At 38.4% G+C, this 16,966-nt stretch overlaps 1 protein-coding gene across 8 annotated transcripts in view; it reads right to left on the bottom strand.

Moving 5' to 3' along the window:
• Positions 1-2,997: 2,997 nt before the first annotated feature.
• GUCY1A1 (guanylate cyclase 1 soluble subunit alpha 1) overlaps positions 2,998-16,966 on the bottom strand; it is an 85,309-nt gene continuing 71,340 nt past the window's right edge. For all 8 annotated transcript variants that reach the window (XM_023541809.2, XM_064267625.1, XM_064267626.1 and 5 more), the window contains one exon: positions 2,998-7,176. In XM_023541809.2, the coding sequence (XP_023397577.2) occupies positions 6,975-7,176 (202 nt within the window). In that variant the 3' untranslated portion in view covers positions 2,998-6,974. The remainder of the gene's footprint in view (positions 7,177-16,966) is intronic.

The following is a 16,966-nucleotide window of genomic DNA, read 5'->3' as shown; positions in this document are numbered from 1 at the left end:
CTAATTCACATGCGGGAGGAGGTGAAGGAATAGTAAATTCTCTAAAACTAATAAACTTTTATTCGCTTCAATTTTACAACATACCATTGATTTGGGGAAGAAGGCATCTCATTGTAGTTAACATTTACAAATCCCTCTGTAATTGGGAATCACTGATTTTCTTCTGAAGGCACAGAATTCCAGGGCCACTGTCGCCTCTACTTCCCCAAGGGCTCCAGCTTTGCTCCCGTTCCACTGAACACAATGAAGTGTTCAACTTCTTTAACAGCACTGTTGTTTTGCTTTGTTTCGTTTTAGAAACTGCCTCACAGATCTTCCCTCAAATCAGATGGGCTTGGCAGCATTTCAGATGAAACAAACGCCTTAGGTTTGGGTGTTGGAAATTTACTCTGCTCTCTGTAAGGATTATTTACAATTTAGTTTCCTGACACTACATGCTTAAATAAATTAGAAAGAACCAATGGCAATATAACCTTATCCAAGTTCTTCAACCAAAATATTGAGATAAGTTCCTGATCTGCCATTTAAATTTTATCCTGATTCCTATTTCAAAGTTTAAATGTAAACATTAACATTTTTCTGACACTAGATTTATTATGACGGAAAACGATCTGCAGTGATGATAAAAGAAGTCTGGCTTCTTGAATATCACACTTTTCCCTTCTCTATGGTTTAGGGTATTTTTTTTTTAATTGAAGTCATATATAATTATAGCCATACATGAGAAGAAATGGACATAATTTGGAAGATAAAGGGGTAGTTCTGGATGAAAAGTATGGGCACATGGTGGGCTACTGAAAACATGCAGGTACGGGTAGATTAAGAACAAAGTTTCTTCAAGGGAAATATAGATGGCAATAAAATGTGTAAATTTTGAAGTGACTTAAAATAAGAATCTCATTTAAGTACCTATTATCAAGATAATGATAGAAGCATTGACTACTCAGAGCAGGAGGAAACAGAGCTCAACAAAGACAACAAAGGACCCAGGACTTCATTACCGTAAGCCCCGGGGCATTCACAACACAGTGATTCTTGTCTTTCTCACTGAAGGATACAAAGATATCCTAGGATTTGAAAAGAATCCCAACACAGAATGTACACTGTAAACTTTGGTTTAAAATTATATTTTGTTGTTCTCTACTTAATAAGGCAAGCTGTCCCTGAGCTTGGCCCATGTTTAAACAAGGAAATAGACCTTGGCATTGAGTTCCTGTTTTGGAGGGGATGGTAAGTCCCTCTTTATAGGAATTACAACACCTCTGGTCTAGCCCCCTCTAATAACTTGCCTCCCACCTCTCACACATGTCACATTCCTGCATCTTTCAAGTTTGCCTTCATTTAACTTTCTAAGTACTGCTAAGTAACAAGTGAAGTAGTACCAAAGGGCGTGCTTAGGCAAAACAAACCCCTTGTTTTATTGCTCAGTGAAGGGCAGTGATCCTTCAAGCCACCACAACAAATAGGTGTCAAAGAGATTTCCTTTCAACTATTGACTAATTCAGGTCAAACCCATTCACGGAAAACTATTTCTGCCATAATTTATTAATCCATTCTTTCTGGGACTAGTAAGAGTTGCTTTAACAGGGACTTAAATTACACTCTAGCCCTAGATTTACAGTCATGCTTTGCTTCCCAGCTGGCTAATCTCACTTCTGTCTCCCGGCCACTTTTTGCAGCTGATACTCCCCTTCACGTCTTTCACTTGCTAGACCCACCACAGAACAGTCTGCTCCTTCCTGTGCTTACTTCCAACCTAGCCACAGGGCAGGGCTAGACAGGATCTGCCTGACAACAACAGGCAGACGGTATTTATGAACAATGTTCATAGTAAGAACCTTGAAGCCAGTCTTTCTCCCCTTCACCAATGGATCTGAAGGACTAATGGCCTTGAGACGGACGTATTATTTTAAAGCCAGACCTCCAGTTTTTTGTTGTAAAATACCCAGGATATGGCATGAATTGTTTTCCTCTGATACAGACGAATGATATAGCCACCATTATCCATGCTGTCTCTGACACTGCCTTTCTAAGCCTACATCTGATCATACCATTCTCTTGGTTTAAGATTTGGCATCTCTTTCCGTCTAGTGGTTTTAAAACTGCATGGGGGAGGGAGGCAGAAGCAAATGATCTCCTCTTTTTGTTTTGCTTCCTCTTTTTTGGTAAAATTCATTTTTAACAAAGTGCTCCAAGTAAATTAACTAATATCAGTTAAGGAGCATAATCATCACACGTGTTAACATGACATACAGGTCCCCTCATAATTTATGTCTAAATGGTCTTTCTGCCCAGTGTCTCTTCACTCCCAACTCATCCCTGGCGACTGGCTGACTGGAATATACTATGCACCTCCAGGACCCCATTTCTTTGTGTGTGCTGGATCAGTTGCCTCCCCCCACCCCTTTGCTTGATGAACTCCCCAAGATCAAGAGACTTCTCCAATAACTGAGTCCCTAACTTTTTATTCCCAACTATAGTATCTTTGTAACCATTACCTTGTGTTCATCCTTCATTTTCCTTTCTTGCCAGAACCATAGTTTATCTTTGAATTTAGCATTGTCCCCAGTACACAGCAGGCATTCAGTAAATGCTTGATGGATGAACAAATAAAAATAAGTGAATGAGTCTATTAGTATTTAGAATCAAATTTTGTATTTTCTTACATCTAAATGGAACTAGGGACGGTGAGGCAAAATGGGGAGAAATACTTTATATTTCCCTTTCCTTCTTGATGCAAAAATCTTTAGACTTCAGTGTAACTATACTTGATTGATAAATACGTACGAATAGCTAATTTGTGCATTGGATCAAAAAAACAAGAAACCAGGCATGTAAACCCAATAAATTTAGAACACAAGGTGTAGCTCCCAGGATTCTCAGGAGACATGGGTTAAACAGAAAGCTATCCTGGGACAACCTCCTCCCCCACCCCACCCCCCATTATTTTGTTAGGGTAGTTAAAATGTTAAGAAGACACAGTATCCTTAGCCCCAACCCTATCTGTCCATTCTCTTCTCCTTCCTCAATTCCACTCTATACCACTTTGGTCTTTTACTTCCCTTGAGAACCTGTCCTCCAGGGTCTCTGCACACTGTACCACGGGTGGTTCGGATCTGAAAGTGTCTTCATAGCCTTTGCCCTCAGAAGTAGATAAGAAAAGGATTCCTTAATTTTTTTTTTTTTAACATTCAAGTTGTGAACTTAAACTTCACTGTATTAGGGATATGCTGTATGTCCAACTTGCTTAGGGTCCACAAGAATATTCCATAATTAATGAACCTTTGGAGGCTGGCCTGGGGAACCTATCATGGATGATTTTATTTCTCTGGAAAAATACCTTTTTATTTAGATAAAATGTCAAAATTTTAGAAAAGTTTAAGAAATAATACAAGGAACTTCCATATAGTCCTTACCCAGATTATTTATATTATACCCCATTTGTTCTCTCTCCGTGTATACACACACACACAAAGAAAATACTTTTTGAATTCTAATTAACTTACAAACTTTTAGGGCATAGATTATTTTCAAATTAGGGTCTGCTTCAATATTTGACAAAGAAGACATTTTATTTTATGCTTTTTGATTTCCATTAATTCCTATTATTTTTCTCTATAATAAGGATTCAATTGCAGAAAGAAAATATATTTGTCTCTATTTTTCTTGTAAGTACTTCTATTAACTTCATATAACTGTGAGTCTGTATTTCCCCAAGATCTATGGTACCCCCTAATAATAGGATATGTAATGAAACAAATTCATTTTTTTCAGGGCATTGGGGTATCATTTTGTAAATAGTACTCAATGTTTTATATATATATATGTATATATATATATATACACACATATATATATAATAGTATACTTGAAGTAAGGAGCCCTGGTGATACAATGATTAAGCTCTCAGCTGCTAACTGAAAGGTTGGTGGTTCAAAACCACCTGTGGCTCTATGGAGAAAGACGTGACGATCTGCTTCCATAAAGATTAAAATAAAAAAAACCAAACCTCTTGCCATCGAGTCAATTCTGACTCACAGCAACCCTACGGGACAGAGGAGAACTGCCCCATAGAGTTTCCAAGGAGTGCCTGGTGGATTTGAACTGCCAATCTTTTGGTTAGTAGCTGTTGCACTTAACCACTACTCCGCAGCCTAGAAAACACTATGGGGCAGCTCTACTTTGTCACATGGTGTCACTATGAGTCAGAAACAACTTGATTGCACCCAAGAACAATCACCGTTGGGATACCAGAGGGCAGTCAATACTGACTTTCTATTCCTGAAGTCACCATGAGCTAGTCTAGGGGATAATAGAGACGGTTAAAGAACTTTGAAAGTGAGCGATTTCTCAGAAATACAAATACAAGTTTAATGTATCTATGGCTCTGCTGATATTTATTTAAAAACCACAATGGTCACCTTGCTCTTGCTCTGAAGTTGAGCTATTTTTAAAATCAAATCCTTATCCCAACCAAACTCTGTAGGCATTTAGTTCTTCACAGAACTTAAACTGACATCATTAAAAGTAAAATTCAAGTGCCATAAAAATGTTCAGAAATTTCCATAATGATATCACTGCATCATTTTCTTCATCAATATTAACAATCTCTCAAGAAAAGCACCAAGATATTTCAACGAGAACAAAAAATTCACAAATTTGTACTTAATGCCACCAAAACTTGATTGTTAATACCTATACACACTGAAGTGGTTAGCACAAACACCTAAGAAAGATACACAAGCATCTGAAAGACCCACTAAACCCAAAGCAGTCTTATTTCCCTTATCTGAGCTTAGATTTTCTTATTGGAACTTTCTAGGACTTGGTATGGCAATGAAGGCTGTCTGCTGAAGTAGGTTCAGAGAACTGCTGAGTGTGTGCTATGGATTGAAGCATGTCCACAAAATGATATACTGAAGTCCTAATTCTTGTTCTGTGAATGAGATCTCTTTTGGAAATAGGGTCTTTCTTTGAAGACGGTATCAGTTAAGGAGATCATGCCAAAATAGGGTGGATCCTGATCCCTTCTGAGTGGTATCTTATAAAAGGAGAGAACAGACACAGAAGCAGTGCTCACAGGTTGAAGATGCCATGTGAATTCAGACTACAAGCCAAGGAATGTCAACAAATGCCTGAGACTACCAGAAGCTGGAAGAGACAGAAAGGATATTTGTCTGTAATGGACAGGGAGAGCATGGCCCTGTTGAGGCCTTGAATTCAGACTTCTAGCCTCCAGAACTGTGAGACAGTAAATGTCTCTTCTTTAAAGCCACGCACTTTGTAGTGTTTTGTTATGCCAGCCTTAGAAAACTAAGCATATGTGTGTGTGCACGTGCATGTATGCAGGTACGAATCCTTTACTAAGTATTTTTTGGGAGGTTCCCGGATGCTTATTGTCCTCCTATGTTGCTTCTGGCTAAATTAAATTTGAATGGTATTACTGTATTTTAAAATAGTTTATAATAAGCTTTTTTCATCCTGAATACTTTGCTCCTATGATATCAAAATGAATCATTAGGAATTAAATTGCTAGTATGAATTAAAATAGCCTTTCTTTTTTTTCCAAACTAAAACCAAACAATGCTCCTACTTTATGTTACCTCTCCTAATTCCCTTTTATTCTTTGTCCTTTCTCCTTATAGAATTCAAGTCCTGCTTCTCTATCATTATGTTCTCAGGCCTCTCCTGCAAACAGGAATTCCTAGGTGTATTTCCCCACTGGCCCTGGACAGCATCCACATTTATACTCTGCACCTCCCATTTTTGTCCTCACTGATGTCTGGGTCACTCACATAAACCTCTAACACTAATCCACTGAACTGAAACTAAAAATACCTAATCCAGTCTCTGTGAGTTTTCCTCACTTCAGTAAAAGCAAACAAAAGTGTAGAAAACTATCCGCTGAAATAAAATATTTTACTAAAATAAAGTAAACCTTCTCATAACATTTAAAAGAATGGAATGTATAATGGTCATTAAACTGCTACATTCTAAATTACTGATGAGAATTTGGAACCAAAAATTTGAGGGTAAGAATTTTTTGTATGGGTGTACATTCCGTGTCCTATTCTGACTCACAGTTACCCTATAGACAGAGCAGAACTGCTCCATAGGGTTTCCAAGGCTGTAATCTTTACTGAAGCAGACTGCCACATCCTTCTCTATTGGAGCAGCTAGTGGGTTTGAACTGCCAACCTTTTGGTTAGCACCTGAGCCCTTAACCACTGTGCCATCAGGGCTCCTTAAAATAGCCTTTACCATCTATAAAATAAAAAAAAAAAGTAATAAATGTTAAACAAAGGAAATATTTATTGTTGACACATTATGTTATGGAGAATATTTTTAACTTCCAGAACTAAAAATAATCACTGATATTTACAGAAGACTTACATTTATATTGCATCTAACCCATATTGGCTTATTTTCTAAAAGGAAAAATGAAAGTAAAAAGAAAAGAGAGAAAAAAACTCAGTCTACTTTGTTATATGTGCTAACAGTTACAATGAGAAAATGTGATAATAAAATGCACGGTTGGAAGAACTTACTGTATCAAAGACTAATTTCTATTCAAGAAACTTTGTTAAGGCAACACTATCACAAACACGCTTTAATAACCACGGCACTCCACCAGGGCACAAGACTGCAGGCAACTCCATCACTTCGTACAGTTCACTACAACGACCAGGTGTATGTACAACGTGTTCAACTGTGACTACAGGTAGTGATCGTTACAGAACAGAAACTGCCTAAAAAATCACTCGTTGAGGCTTTTTTTTTTCTAACAGTAGAGCTGAGATACTGAAGTGAACATTTTTGTCATGTTAAGTGGGAGAAAAAGTAGATCTTGACTTACGCTACTGATATTTTAATACTGATCTTTAGCCATTTGCAATCTTAAAGTGCTTTCTGAGGTTCCAGACATACTCAAAAAGAGTCAAACCCCAAAGACTTATAATCAGGTATACATTTTGCTAATCTATTCCTGACGCTTTGCCTAAAAAATTGGCATTGCCATCTTCATTATCTTTCTTTTGGAACCATGGCTTTGAATTTGTTCCTTGTAGATAAGCATCAAGAAAATGACAGATTCCAGGAATTTCACTGGGGAAGTTTGGTGGAAGCTCCTCTCTCGATCGAGGGGTAAACACAAAACCAGGACAGTCTTTGAGTAACCTGAAAAGATTAGAATAAAAATATTAAAATTGAATACTAATATAAACATTTTTGTACTCAAAAGAAAAAGACAACATAACTAAATGAATATACCTGAGGATATTAATAAATCAGCCATTTTATGTGTGATTGGTGGGAAGATTCTAATGACATTAATGAACATCTTCACAGAAAAAGTACAATGGAGAATCAATTCACAGGAACAAGAAAATTCTGCAAACTAATATATTTCACTCACATTAGAAAAAAAACAATAATTACAATATACTTTTACAAAGATAAAACCTAAGTAACAATGAAATTCACAATAATGAAAAAACTGAAAATAATTCAAAGGCCTAATAATAGTAAAACAACACCACATAATTTGGTATAGAATAAAGACCTCCCAGCTTGAAAAAGATAAGGACAGCATTCATTTATTAGTTCACTTTATAAATATCAGTGAGAAGTCATCATGTGAAAGAAAAGCGCCATCAGTTTTCTGTAAGTTAAATAGATAAATTGATGTGAGAATAACTTTTGGATCTTTCAATAAAATTACTATGAATTCCAGTTAGTAGAACTCAAACAAGATTTAATTGTATATATTGATCCTCTGGAAACCCTGGTGGCCTAGTGGTTAAGTGCTACCACTGCTAACCAAAAGGTTGGCAGTTCGAATCCACCAGGCAGTCCTTGGGAACTCTACCGGGCAGTTCTACTCTGTCCTATAGGGTCGCTATGAGTCAGAATCAACTCAATGGCAGTGGGTTTTGGTTTTATTGACCCTCTATTTACTATCTTACAGTTGCAGTATTTTCTCTTCTTAGTGAGGTCTACCAAATTTTATTGTTACTTACTGCTTGTCTATGATAACAAAAACAAGTCAAACCCGTTGTCATCAAGTCGATTCCGATAAATCCATGTTAAATTCCGGCTCTTCTGATTAAGTTACTGGCTCCTCTTCTCTTCTGCTTTCCTAGCTTTCTATCAAACTTAGTGAGAACTCTCTGTTCTATTAGCCAGGCCATGGGTTAAAAAGGTGGAATGGTTCTGGGCTCTAAACCAACTTCTACAGAAAATCATTTATCATATCTGCCCAACACACCACAGCCTTCTGCTCACCAGCCAATGATATCACGTGTAAATAAAACAGAATGATGGTGCTGAATTGAATTTCGGTTCCATGTACTGTAGAAACAAACTGAATAGAAATCTATGTCCCAAGAATGACTGGCCTTGAGGAGAATATAGCACATGAGTATTCTATTACCTAATTTTTATCAGTACATCAACTTGCAACATAATGAAAATGATGCTTTAGTCATGAATTCATAAATATTTTTGAGTGTCTATTATTTATACGGCAGAGTACTTGGTAATGTATAATGAAAAGGTATAGAACTGTATAGTATCAAAAGGATGAACTTCGAAGTCTGATGAATCTAGGTCTGAAATACAGAAACGTCATCAATTTACCAGTCTTTAAGATGGGGATAATAATAGTACATATCCCTGAATATTTTTATGAAGATTAAATAGCTTTATTAAATAAAATTAATTAGATTCACATCACACCCATCATACTGGTATTAAGTCTGATAATTTCAGGCTTTGGAGAAACAGAAATCTTTACTCACTCTTAGTGGAACTTGTAAAACCAATTTGGGCAGTGTGTCTAGTAAAGCTGAAAACGGGGGTATTTTATGATCTGGGAATACCACTTTTAGGTAGGTAATTTAGAAACATTTGTACGATGACAATTATCAAATCGCTTTTTGCAATAGTGAAAAACTAAATATGCTGTAATTAACTGTTGTTAGAAGATACATTCTGGCTGATTCACATACTAGAATACGTATTATATTACACACACATATAGCGATGTTCTGGTTCTCGCTCATACTGGCTTGTCAGAGCGAAATGTCACGCATTCAGGAACTCTGCAAGCCAGTTAAAGACCGCTGGCCTGAAACAGGCCATGGCGGGAATATTTATACCATAGCAAGCAACAATCCCTCTCTTCCCACTGAAGCTGGTTTGACTATATTGTTGTCGTTAGCTGTCATCATGTCAGCCAGACTCATGATGCCCTCAAGCACTACTGAACAAAACACTGACTGGTCCTTCACCATCCCTATGATCAGCTGCAGACTGAACCATTGTCATCTACAGGGTTTTTCAGTGGCTGCTTTTCAGCGGTAGATCATCAGGCCTATCCTCCTGTCTTAGTCTGGAAATGCCACTGAAACCTGCTCAGCATCACAGCAACAGGCAAGCCTCCAGTGACAGGTAGGTGGTGGCTGCACATGATATGCTTTGGCCGGGAATCATACTCAGGTCTCCAACCTGGCTCTCTGGCGTGGAAGGTGAGAGTCCTACCACTGAACCACCATTGCCTCCATATACTACTACATTCCAAAAACCAAACCCGTTGTGTCCAGTCAACTCTGGCTCACAGCAACCCTATAGGACAGAGTAGAACTGCCCTATATGGTTTCCAAGGAGTGCCAGGTAGATTCAAACTGCCGACCTTTTGGTTAGGAGCCAGGCTAACCACTGCACCATCAGGGCTCCACTACTACTACGTTAACCCACTGCCGTCAAGTTGATTCTGACTCATGTCAACCATATAAGACAGAGCAGAACTGCCCATAGGGTTTCCAGGGAGCACCTGGTGGATTTGAACTGCCAACCTTTTGATTAACAGCCGTAGCTCTTAACTACTATGCCACCAGGGTTTCCACTACTACAGTAGGAATAGGTAAAATAAATGAACTAGATTTATGTGACTCATTAAGGAAGAGAACGAATTCAAGGTAAGCTGTAAAAGGGTATGTATCTGCTGACTGGGAACTATTTTTCTCTGACTTTATTTTCTTCTGGCAGGACCTAAATGAGAGTTACATTCCTAGCTTCTTTCTGCATATTTTCTTCCTGATAAGCAGAAGGGATACATCTTACTGGTGAGTTTGAGAGAAGATGCTAAGCATGCTCTATTCAGTACCTTCTGCTGCTCTCTTTGGGAGCCAGACTGTCTGCAAGGAGCCTGGTGTTATCAGCTACTCCTACAAAGCCTAAGCGGTATAGTGTCCAGCCTTGTCAGAAACAGGGACCAAGGGACCTTAGTTGTAGCTGTAATATTTTATTTCTTTTATAACATGGGGATCTGAAACAAATATGGCAGAATGGGTGTTGTACTGTTCATCTTTTCTGTGTTTGAAATATTTAATAATATAAAAATGTATAAAGCTATGTGATTAATAAATGAAATACATAAAACTATAAATTATTAATAAATAAAAACATGTAAAACTAAGTGATGGATAAGGGAATTAATTTTTTTCAATCTATGCTAACCTAACATTTCTTATTAAATACGGTAATTAAAATCATAACCTAAACTTAAATTTATATAAAATCGTCAACATTTACAAATGGCTTTAAGTACAAATCATGTGAAGATCAAACACCTGGTAAGTACTGTAAAGGATGACCTCTGAATACAAATCCTATGCTTTCTAAAGAAACTTACCAACAATTAGTATGTCATGGAGTCAGAGTTCATTAAAATCATCTATTAAAAAACTATCAGAATTTATAAGAAAAACAGATTGGAAAAATAAGATTTCATTTAGATGAAATCTTGATGACATGAAGATTCAAGAAAGGAAGAAACCAGTCCAGATGTCCTCATATGGTGGAACTTTTTTCTCTACACCTTCCCCACTGCTTCCCCAAACTACAGCATCAAATTTCCTATTCCTGTTACCTCTCCTATTTCCCCTTTACTCTCTTTGTCCTTTCTCCTTAGAGAATTTAAGTCCTGCTTCTTTTTTACTTTTTCTCTATTACTACGTTCTCAGACCTCTCCTGCAAATAGGAATTCCTAGGTCTATTTCCCCAGCTGCCCCAGACAGCATCCACGTTTATACCCCGCACCTGCCGTTCTTGTCCTTACCGATCTCTGGGTCATCCATATAAACTTCTAGCACTAATTCACTGATCTGAAACTGAAAATACCTAATCCAGTCTCTGTCAGTTTTCCTTGCTTCAGTAAAAGTAAACAAAAACGTAGAAAATTATCCCCTAAAATACTTTATTTTGCTAAAAAAAAAAAAAAAAAAACTCTATATATGCAAAACATAGTATTTAAAAGATAGGAACATATAAAGGTCATTAGACAGCTACATTCTAAATTACTGATTAGAAACTGGAACTGAAAGTGTGAAGGTAAGAATTTTTTGCATGGGTGTGCGTTCTGTGTCCTACATTGCCGTGTTCTTGCTTGACATCAAACGAGCCATGTTTGACATTAAACAATTAGTCTACTATTTGAGAAATGCCATTCCAGACTTCAGTTTTCAACCAGTATATTGCTAATGATGCTCTCTGAAGAAATAATTATCTTTCATGTTTTTACAACTTCCAAAAGAGTCTACTGCTTGTTCTGGATTTTGAATAAAGCTAAAATTGCATCCTTATTTTGTAGTCCAATCAAATTGATTAATTAAATTTCACAAAACATGAGCACTTGGTTGAATTTAAATTATTTTATTCTCTAAGTTGTCCTATAATATGGAAGTAATGAACAATTTCTAGGAGAAAGCATTTTAAAATGGTATTAAAAGTCTTTCACATTAAGTATTTATTTACTGCCTAAATAAAGCATACTAATCCCTGGTGGTGTAGTGTTTAAGAGCTAGGTCTGCTAACCAAAAGGTCTGCAGTTCGAATCCATCAGGCGCTCCTTGGAAACCCTATGGGGCAGCTCTGCTCTGTCCAGTAGGGTCGCTATGAGTCAGGATCGATTCGAAGGCAACGGTTTTGGGTTTTCCCTCTAAATAAGCGTAAATATTTCCTATGTGTAAATAAACTCAAAATCCGTTTGCCGTCAAGTAGATTCCTATTCATAACAACCTTACAGGGCACAGTAAAACTGCCTCATAGGGTTTCCAAGGAGTGGCTGGTAGATTCAAACTGCTGACCTTTTGGCTAATAGCCGAGCACTTAACCACTGTGCCACCAGGGCTCCATATGAAAATAAAAGAAAAGCAAATTATTACTCAAGTTAATAAAACATGATAAAATAAGCTACACCATATTTGTCTATAAAAAGTAGAAATGACTTCAGAAAATTCACTGAAATTCAATAAAATCAAGTTAAGAGTTTCATTATCATTCATATATTTGCATGTATACATATATAAACATGAGAAAAATGAAAAATATATACAATATGTTAATAGTTACTATCTCTGGATAGTAAGGTTATGAGTTACATTTATTTATTTTTATCGTGCTTTAGGTGAAAAGTTTAATTTCTCATACAAAAATTTATACACATTGTTTTGTGACATTAGTTGCAATCCCTACAATGTGACAGCACACTCCCCCTTTCCACTCTGGTTTCTGCGTCTATCCAATCAGCTCCTGTCCCTTTCTGCCTTCTCATCCCGCCTCCAGACAGGAGCCGCCCATTTGGTCTCCTGTGTCTGCTTGAACTAAGCATCACACCCTTCCTGAGTTATTATTTTATGTTTTATAGTCCAATCTAATCTTTGTCTGAAGAGTGGGTTCCGGGAATGGTTTTAGCTCTGGGTTAACACAGTGTGTGGGGCCATGGCTTTGGGGGTTCCTCCAATCTCAGTCAAATCATTAAGTCTGGTCTTTTTATGTGAATTTGAGTTCTGCTCCACACTTTTCTCCCGCTCCATCAGGGACTCTCTGTTGTGTTCTCTGTCAGGGTACATTTATTATTTCCCTTGTAATTTTACGATTTTATAAATTTTCTAAAATTGGCATGTGTTACTATTATAATCAGAAAAATATTTTATTACCAAAAAAAAAACAAAAAACTTTCTATGTCCATACATGCGTGAAACCTGTCCGTGCATTTTTAGGAATATTGCCAATATAGTGGCGCTAAGGATTTAAGTGATAAGCCTTATCCTATTGCTGGAAATAAATATCAAAATCTCATAAATCCTCAGTTGGAAGACCTGAGATCCTGAATTACATTTTGAGAGTAAACTAAATAATTAATATTCACAGCTCCTATCATGATCCAAGACCACTAGACTTTGAGATATGAAACAAAAGAAGATTTCTGAGTAAGTTTCATTTTATACTGCTTAAAAAGAATCAACATACAAGAGAAAAATATACCTTTTGTATTTGTTTTTGTTTTAAGGGTACATATACAAACAAAACAAAAAAAAAAGACCTGTTGCTGTTGAGTCAATTCCAACTCACAGCGACCTTATAGGACAGAGTAGAACTGCCCCATATGGTTTCCTAAGAGTGGCTAGTGGATTCAAACTGCCGACCTTTTGGTTAGCAGCTGAACCCATACACAGACAATACCCAAAAAACCAAACCCACTGCCCATCGAGTCGATTCCAACTCATAGTAACCCTACAGGGCAGAGGAAAACTGCCCTATAGGGTTTCCAAGCAGCAGCTGGTAGATTCGAACTGCCAACCATTTGGTTAGCAGGTATAGCTCTTTACCACTGTGCCACCAGGGCTACCATATACAAACAAGGACCCCTCAATACGTACACGCATACATATTACATTACTGAACATTAGGAAGCCAGCATAGTTATAATTAAAATGACTAACGACTGACTTTTAAAATAATGATCCCTCTGAATGTTTCCAAAGAGGGAAGAGTCATATCCTATGAATGCATTGATTTTTACCCCATCTGGTCTTATAGTTTGCCTGAGAAGACTATAGGTCAATTATCATTACAGCGATCCCCAGGGACCTTTCTAATTCTCATGTTATACTGAGTTATTTTCATATCAAAAGTTCTATGGTCAATCACTAAACACTTATTGCTTTCCTACTGTATTCCAGGTCCTGGTCTAGGATCTGGAATATTGAATGTAAACAACCAAAAGACCCAGGCCACAGGGGGCTGACATTCTGTAAGGGTGGGCATTCAATACACTCATAAACACATAAGGGATTTTCAGATACTTACATAAGCTGAGAAAATAATAAAATAGGAAAACGTGAGGGTGTGTGAAGGGCAGGTTGTTGCTCTAGCTATGGTGGCTAAGGAGCCTCTCTGTAAAAGTGGCCTTTGACTTCAGATCTAATTATGAGAAGGAGGCAGACATGATGATCCAGAAGGAAAGTGTGTTAAACAGAAGGAATACAGGTATTGTTGATTCAGGAAATTAGTTCGGCAAGTGTGATGAGCAAAAAGGAGGCTAGGATGGCAGGAGTTCAGTGAATGAAGGAGAAAGTGGAAGAAAATTAAGTGGCAGAGGCTGACAGGACATTGAGCAAAAGTGTAAATTTTATTCTGATGGCAATGGGAAGCCACTGGAGTTTTTTTAAGTCAGGAATGACAGCTCAGATTTATAATTTAGAAAGATAACCTGGCTATTGCATGGAGGGCGAAATGTGGGGAGAAGGCATGCAAGAAAGAAAGCCGGGAAGGCAGTGAGGATGATGCTGGCTTAGTTCAGGTGGGAGACATACGGGTAGCTTGGCTTGGGCTGTGGCACTGAGGGGGGTGAGGAAAGATGTATTCAGGACACAGGTAGGTAGTTGCGATGGGCTGTGAGGGGGAGGAAGGAATGATCACCCTAAGGTTTACGGGCTGAGTAACCAGAATATGATGATGCCATTTAATGAGATTGGTAAAGCTTGGCTGGGCAGGAAGTGGATTTCCTTGTCCTAGTTTGATCATGTAAATTTTAATATATCAATCAGTCATTCGAGTAGAAATTTGGAATAAAATATATGCATCTGTAGCTCAGTAGAGAATTATGGGATGAGCTAGAGATAAAAATGGTGAGAATCAGAAAGAAGAGACAGTGGCGTGGGCAGAGATCTGGGCAGTCCATCATTCAGAGGTTTGGTAGGGAAGGAGTGCTGTTATGGATTGAATTGTGTCCCCCTCAAAATGTGTGTCAACTTGGCTAGGCCATGATTCCCAGTATTGTGTGGTTGTCCACCATTTTGCAATCTGATGTGATTATCCTATGTGTTGTAAATCCTAACCTCTATGATGTTAATGAGGCAGGATTAGAGGCAGTTATGTTAACCCGGCAGGACTCAATCTACAGGATTAGGTTGTATGTTGAGTCAATCTCTTTTGAGATATAAAAAAGAGACTCAGGCAGAGAGGAAAGGGACCTACCACCAAGAATGAAAAACCAGGAGGGGAGTGCATCTTGTTTTGGACCCCCGAGTCCCTGTGCTAAGAAGCTGTTAGACCAGGGGAAGATTGATAACAAGGACCTTCCCCCAGTGCCTACAGAGAAAGAAAGCCTTCCCCTGGAGCTGGCTTCCTGAATTCAGACTTCTAGCCTAATAGACTGTGAGAGAATAAATTTCTGTTAAAGCCATCCACTAGTGGTATTTCTGTTATAGCTGCACTAGATAGATAACTAAAACAAGTACTAACAAAAGACACTGAGAAGGTATAGCCGGGGCAGTAGTGAGAAGCCCAGGTGAGTGTGATGTCACAAAAGCCAAAGAGGAAAAATGTTTAAAGGAGGGAGTTCTCAATGTATTTAATTGTGACTGAGATGTTGAGCAAGATGAGGAGAGAGAACTGACTAGGATTTTAGCACAGTACACTGATGATGCTAATAAGAAGCATTTCAGTGAAGCCAGAAAGGACTGAAATGGGTTTGGAATGGGAGGTGAAAAAGTAGAGGCAGTAGTGTAGACAACTCCTTTAAGGAGTTTTACTGTAAAAAAGAGAAGAAATATAGGATGGTAACCGGAGATGGATTTGGAAACAAGGAATTTTTTTTTTAAGAGGTTTGATAGTAAGATATGTTTGTATCCTGACCCCCCCCCCAAAAAAAACCCCAAACCCATTACTGTCAAGTCGATTCCAACTCATAGTGACCCTATAGGACAGAGTAGAACTGCCCCGTAGAGTTTCCAAGGTGTGGCTGGTGGGTTCGAACTGCTGGCCTTTTGGTTAGCAGCCTAATCCTTAACCACTATGCCACCAGGGCTCCTGTATCCTGATAGGAATGATCAAGCCATCAGACAGATAAACTGATCATAGAGCTAAAGGGGTTGTTTTCAGGAGACGTGTTCTTGAGAGGAAATGGCAGTTAGAGGAAAACTGCAGGGTAAGTCTCAGAGAGAGGTGGGCACAGCTGGCTCATTGTAACGGGGCGGCGGGAGGTAGAAGACAGCGATTGTTATTGTTAGTTGTCATGGAGTCAATTCCAACTCATGATGACCCCATGCGTGCAGAGCAGAACTCTAATCCATGGAGTTTTCAAGTCTGTGACCTTTTGGAGAGGTACCCTGGTGGCTCAGTGGTTAAGCACTCGGCTGCTAACTGAAAGGTTAGCAGTTTGAACCCACCAGCTGCTCCATGGGAGAAATACATGACAATCTACTTCCATAAAGAGTTACAGCCTCATAAACCCTACTGAGCAGTTCTGTCCTATAGGGTCGTCATGAGTCAGAATTGGCTGGACAGTAATAGGTTTGGTTTGGTTTTAGACATTTTGGAAGCAGGCTGTCAGGCCTTTCTTCCAAGGTGCCTCAGGGAGGGTTCAAACTGCCAACCTTTCAGCTAGCAGTCAAGCCCTTAACCGTTTGTGCTACCCAGGGACCCCTACAAGACAGCTACTGGGGTAGCTATGTTGATGGAATCTGTGGTGTGACGACGGGCTAGTTCTTTCCTAGTTCCATCTATTCTCATTGTGAAATATGAACCGAGGTTATCAGCTGAAAGGACTGGAAAGAAAAGGCCGTTGACGCTTTAAGGAGAAAGACGGTGTGGGAGAAGTTATCTCGAGAATAGGAAAGCC

The sequence above is a fragment of the Loxodonta africana genome, chromosome 13 (assembly GCF_030014295.1).
Source record: "Loxodonta africana isolate mLoxAfr1 chromosome 13, mLoxAfr1.hap2, whole genome shotgun sequence".
Taxonomy (NCBI): Eukaryota; Metazoa; Chordata; class Mammalia; order Proboscidea; family Elephantidae; genus Loxodonta; species Loxodonta africana.
Note: the sequence above shows the minus strand (reverse complement) of the source record. Positions and strands in the feature narration are given on the sequence as shown.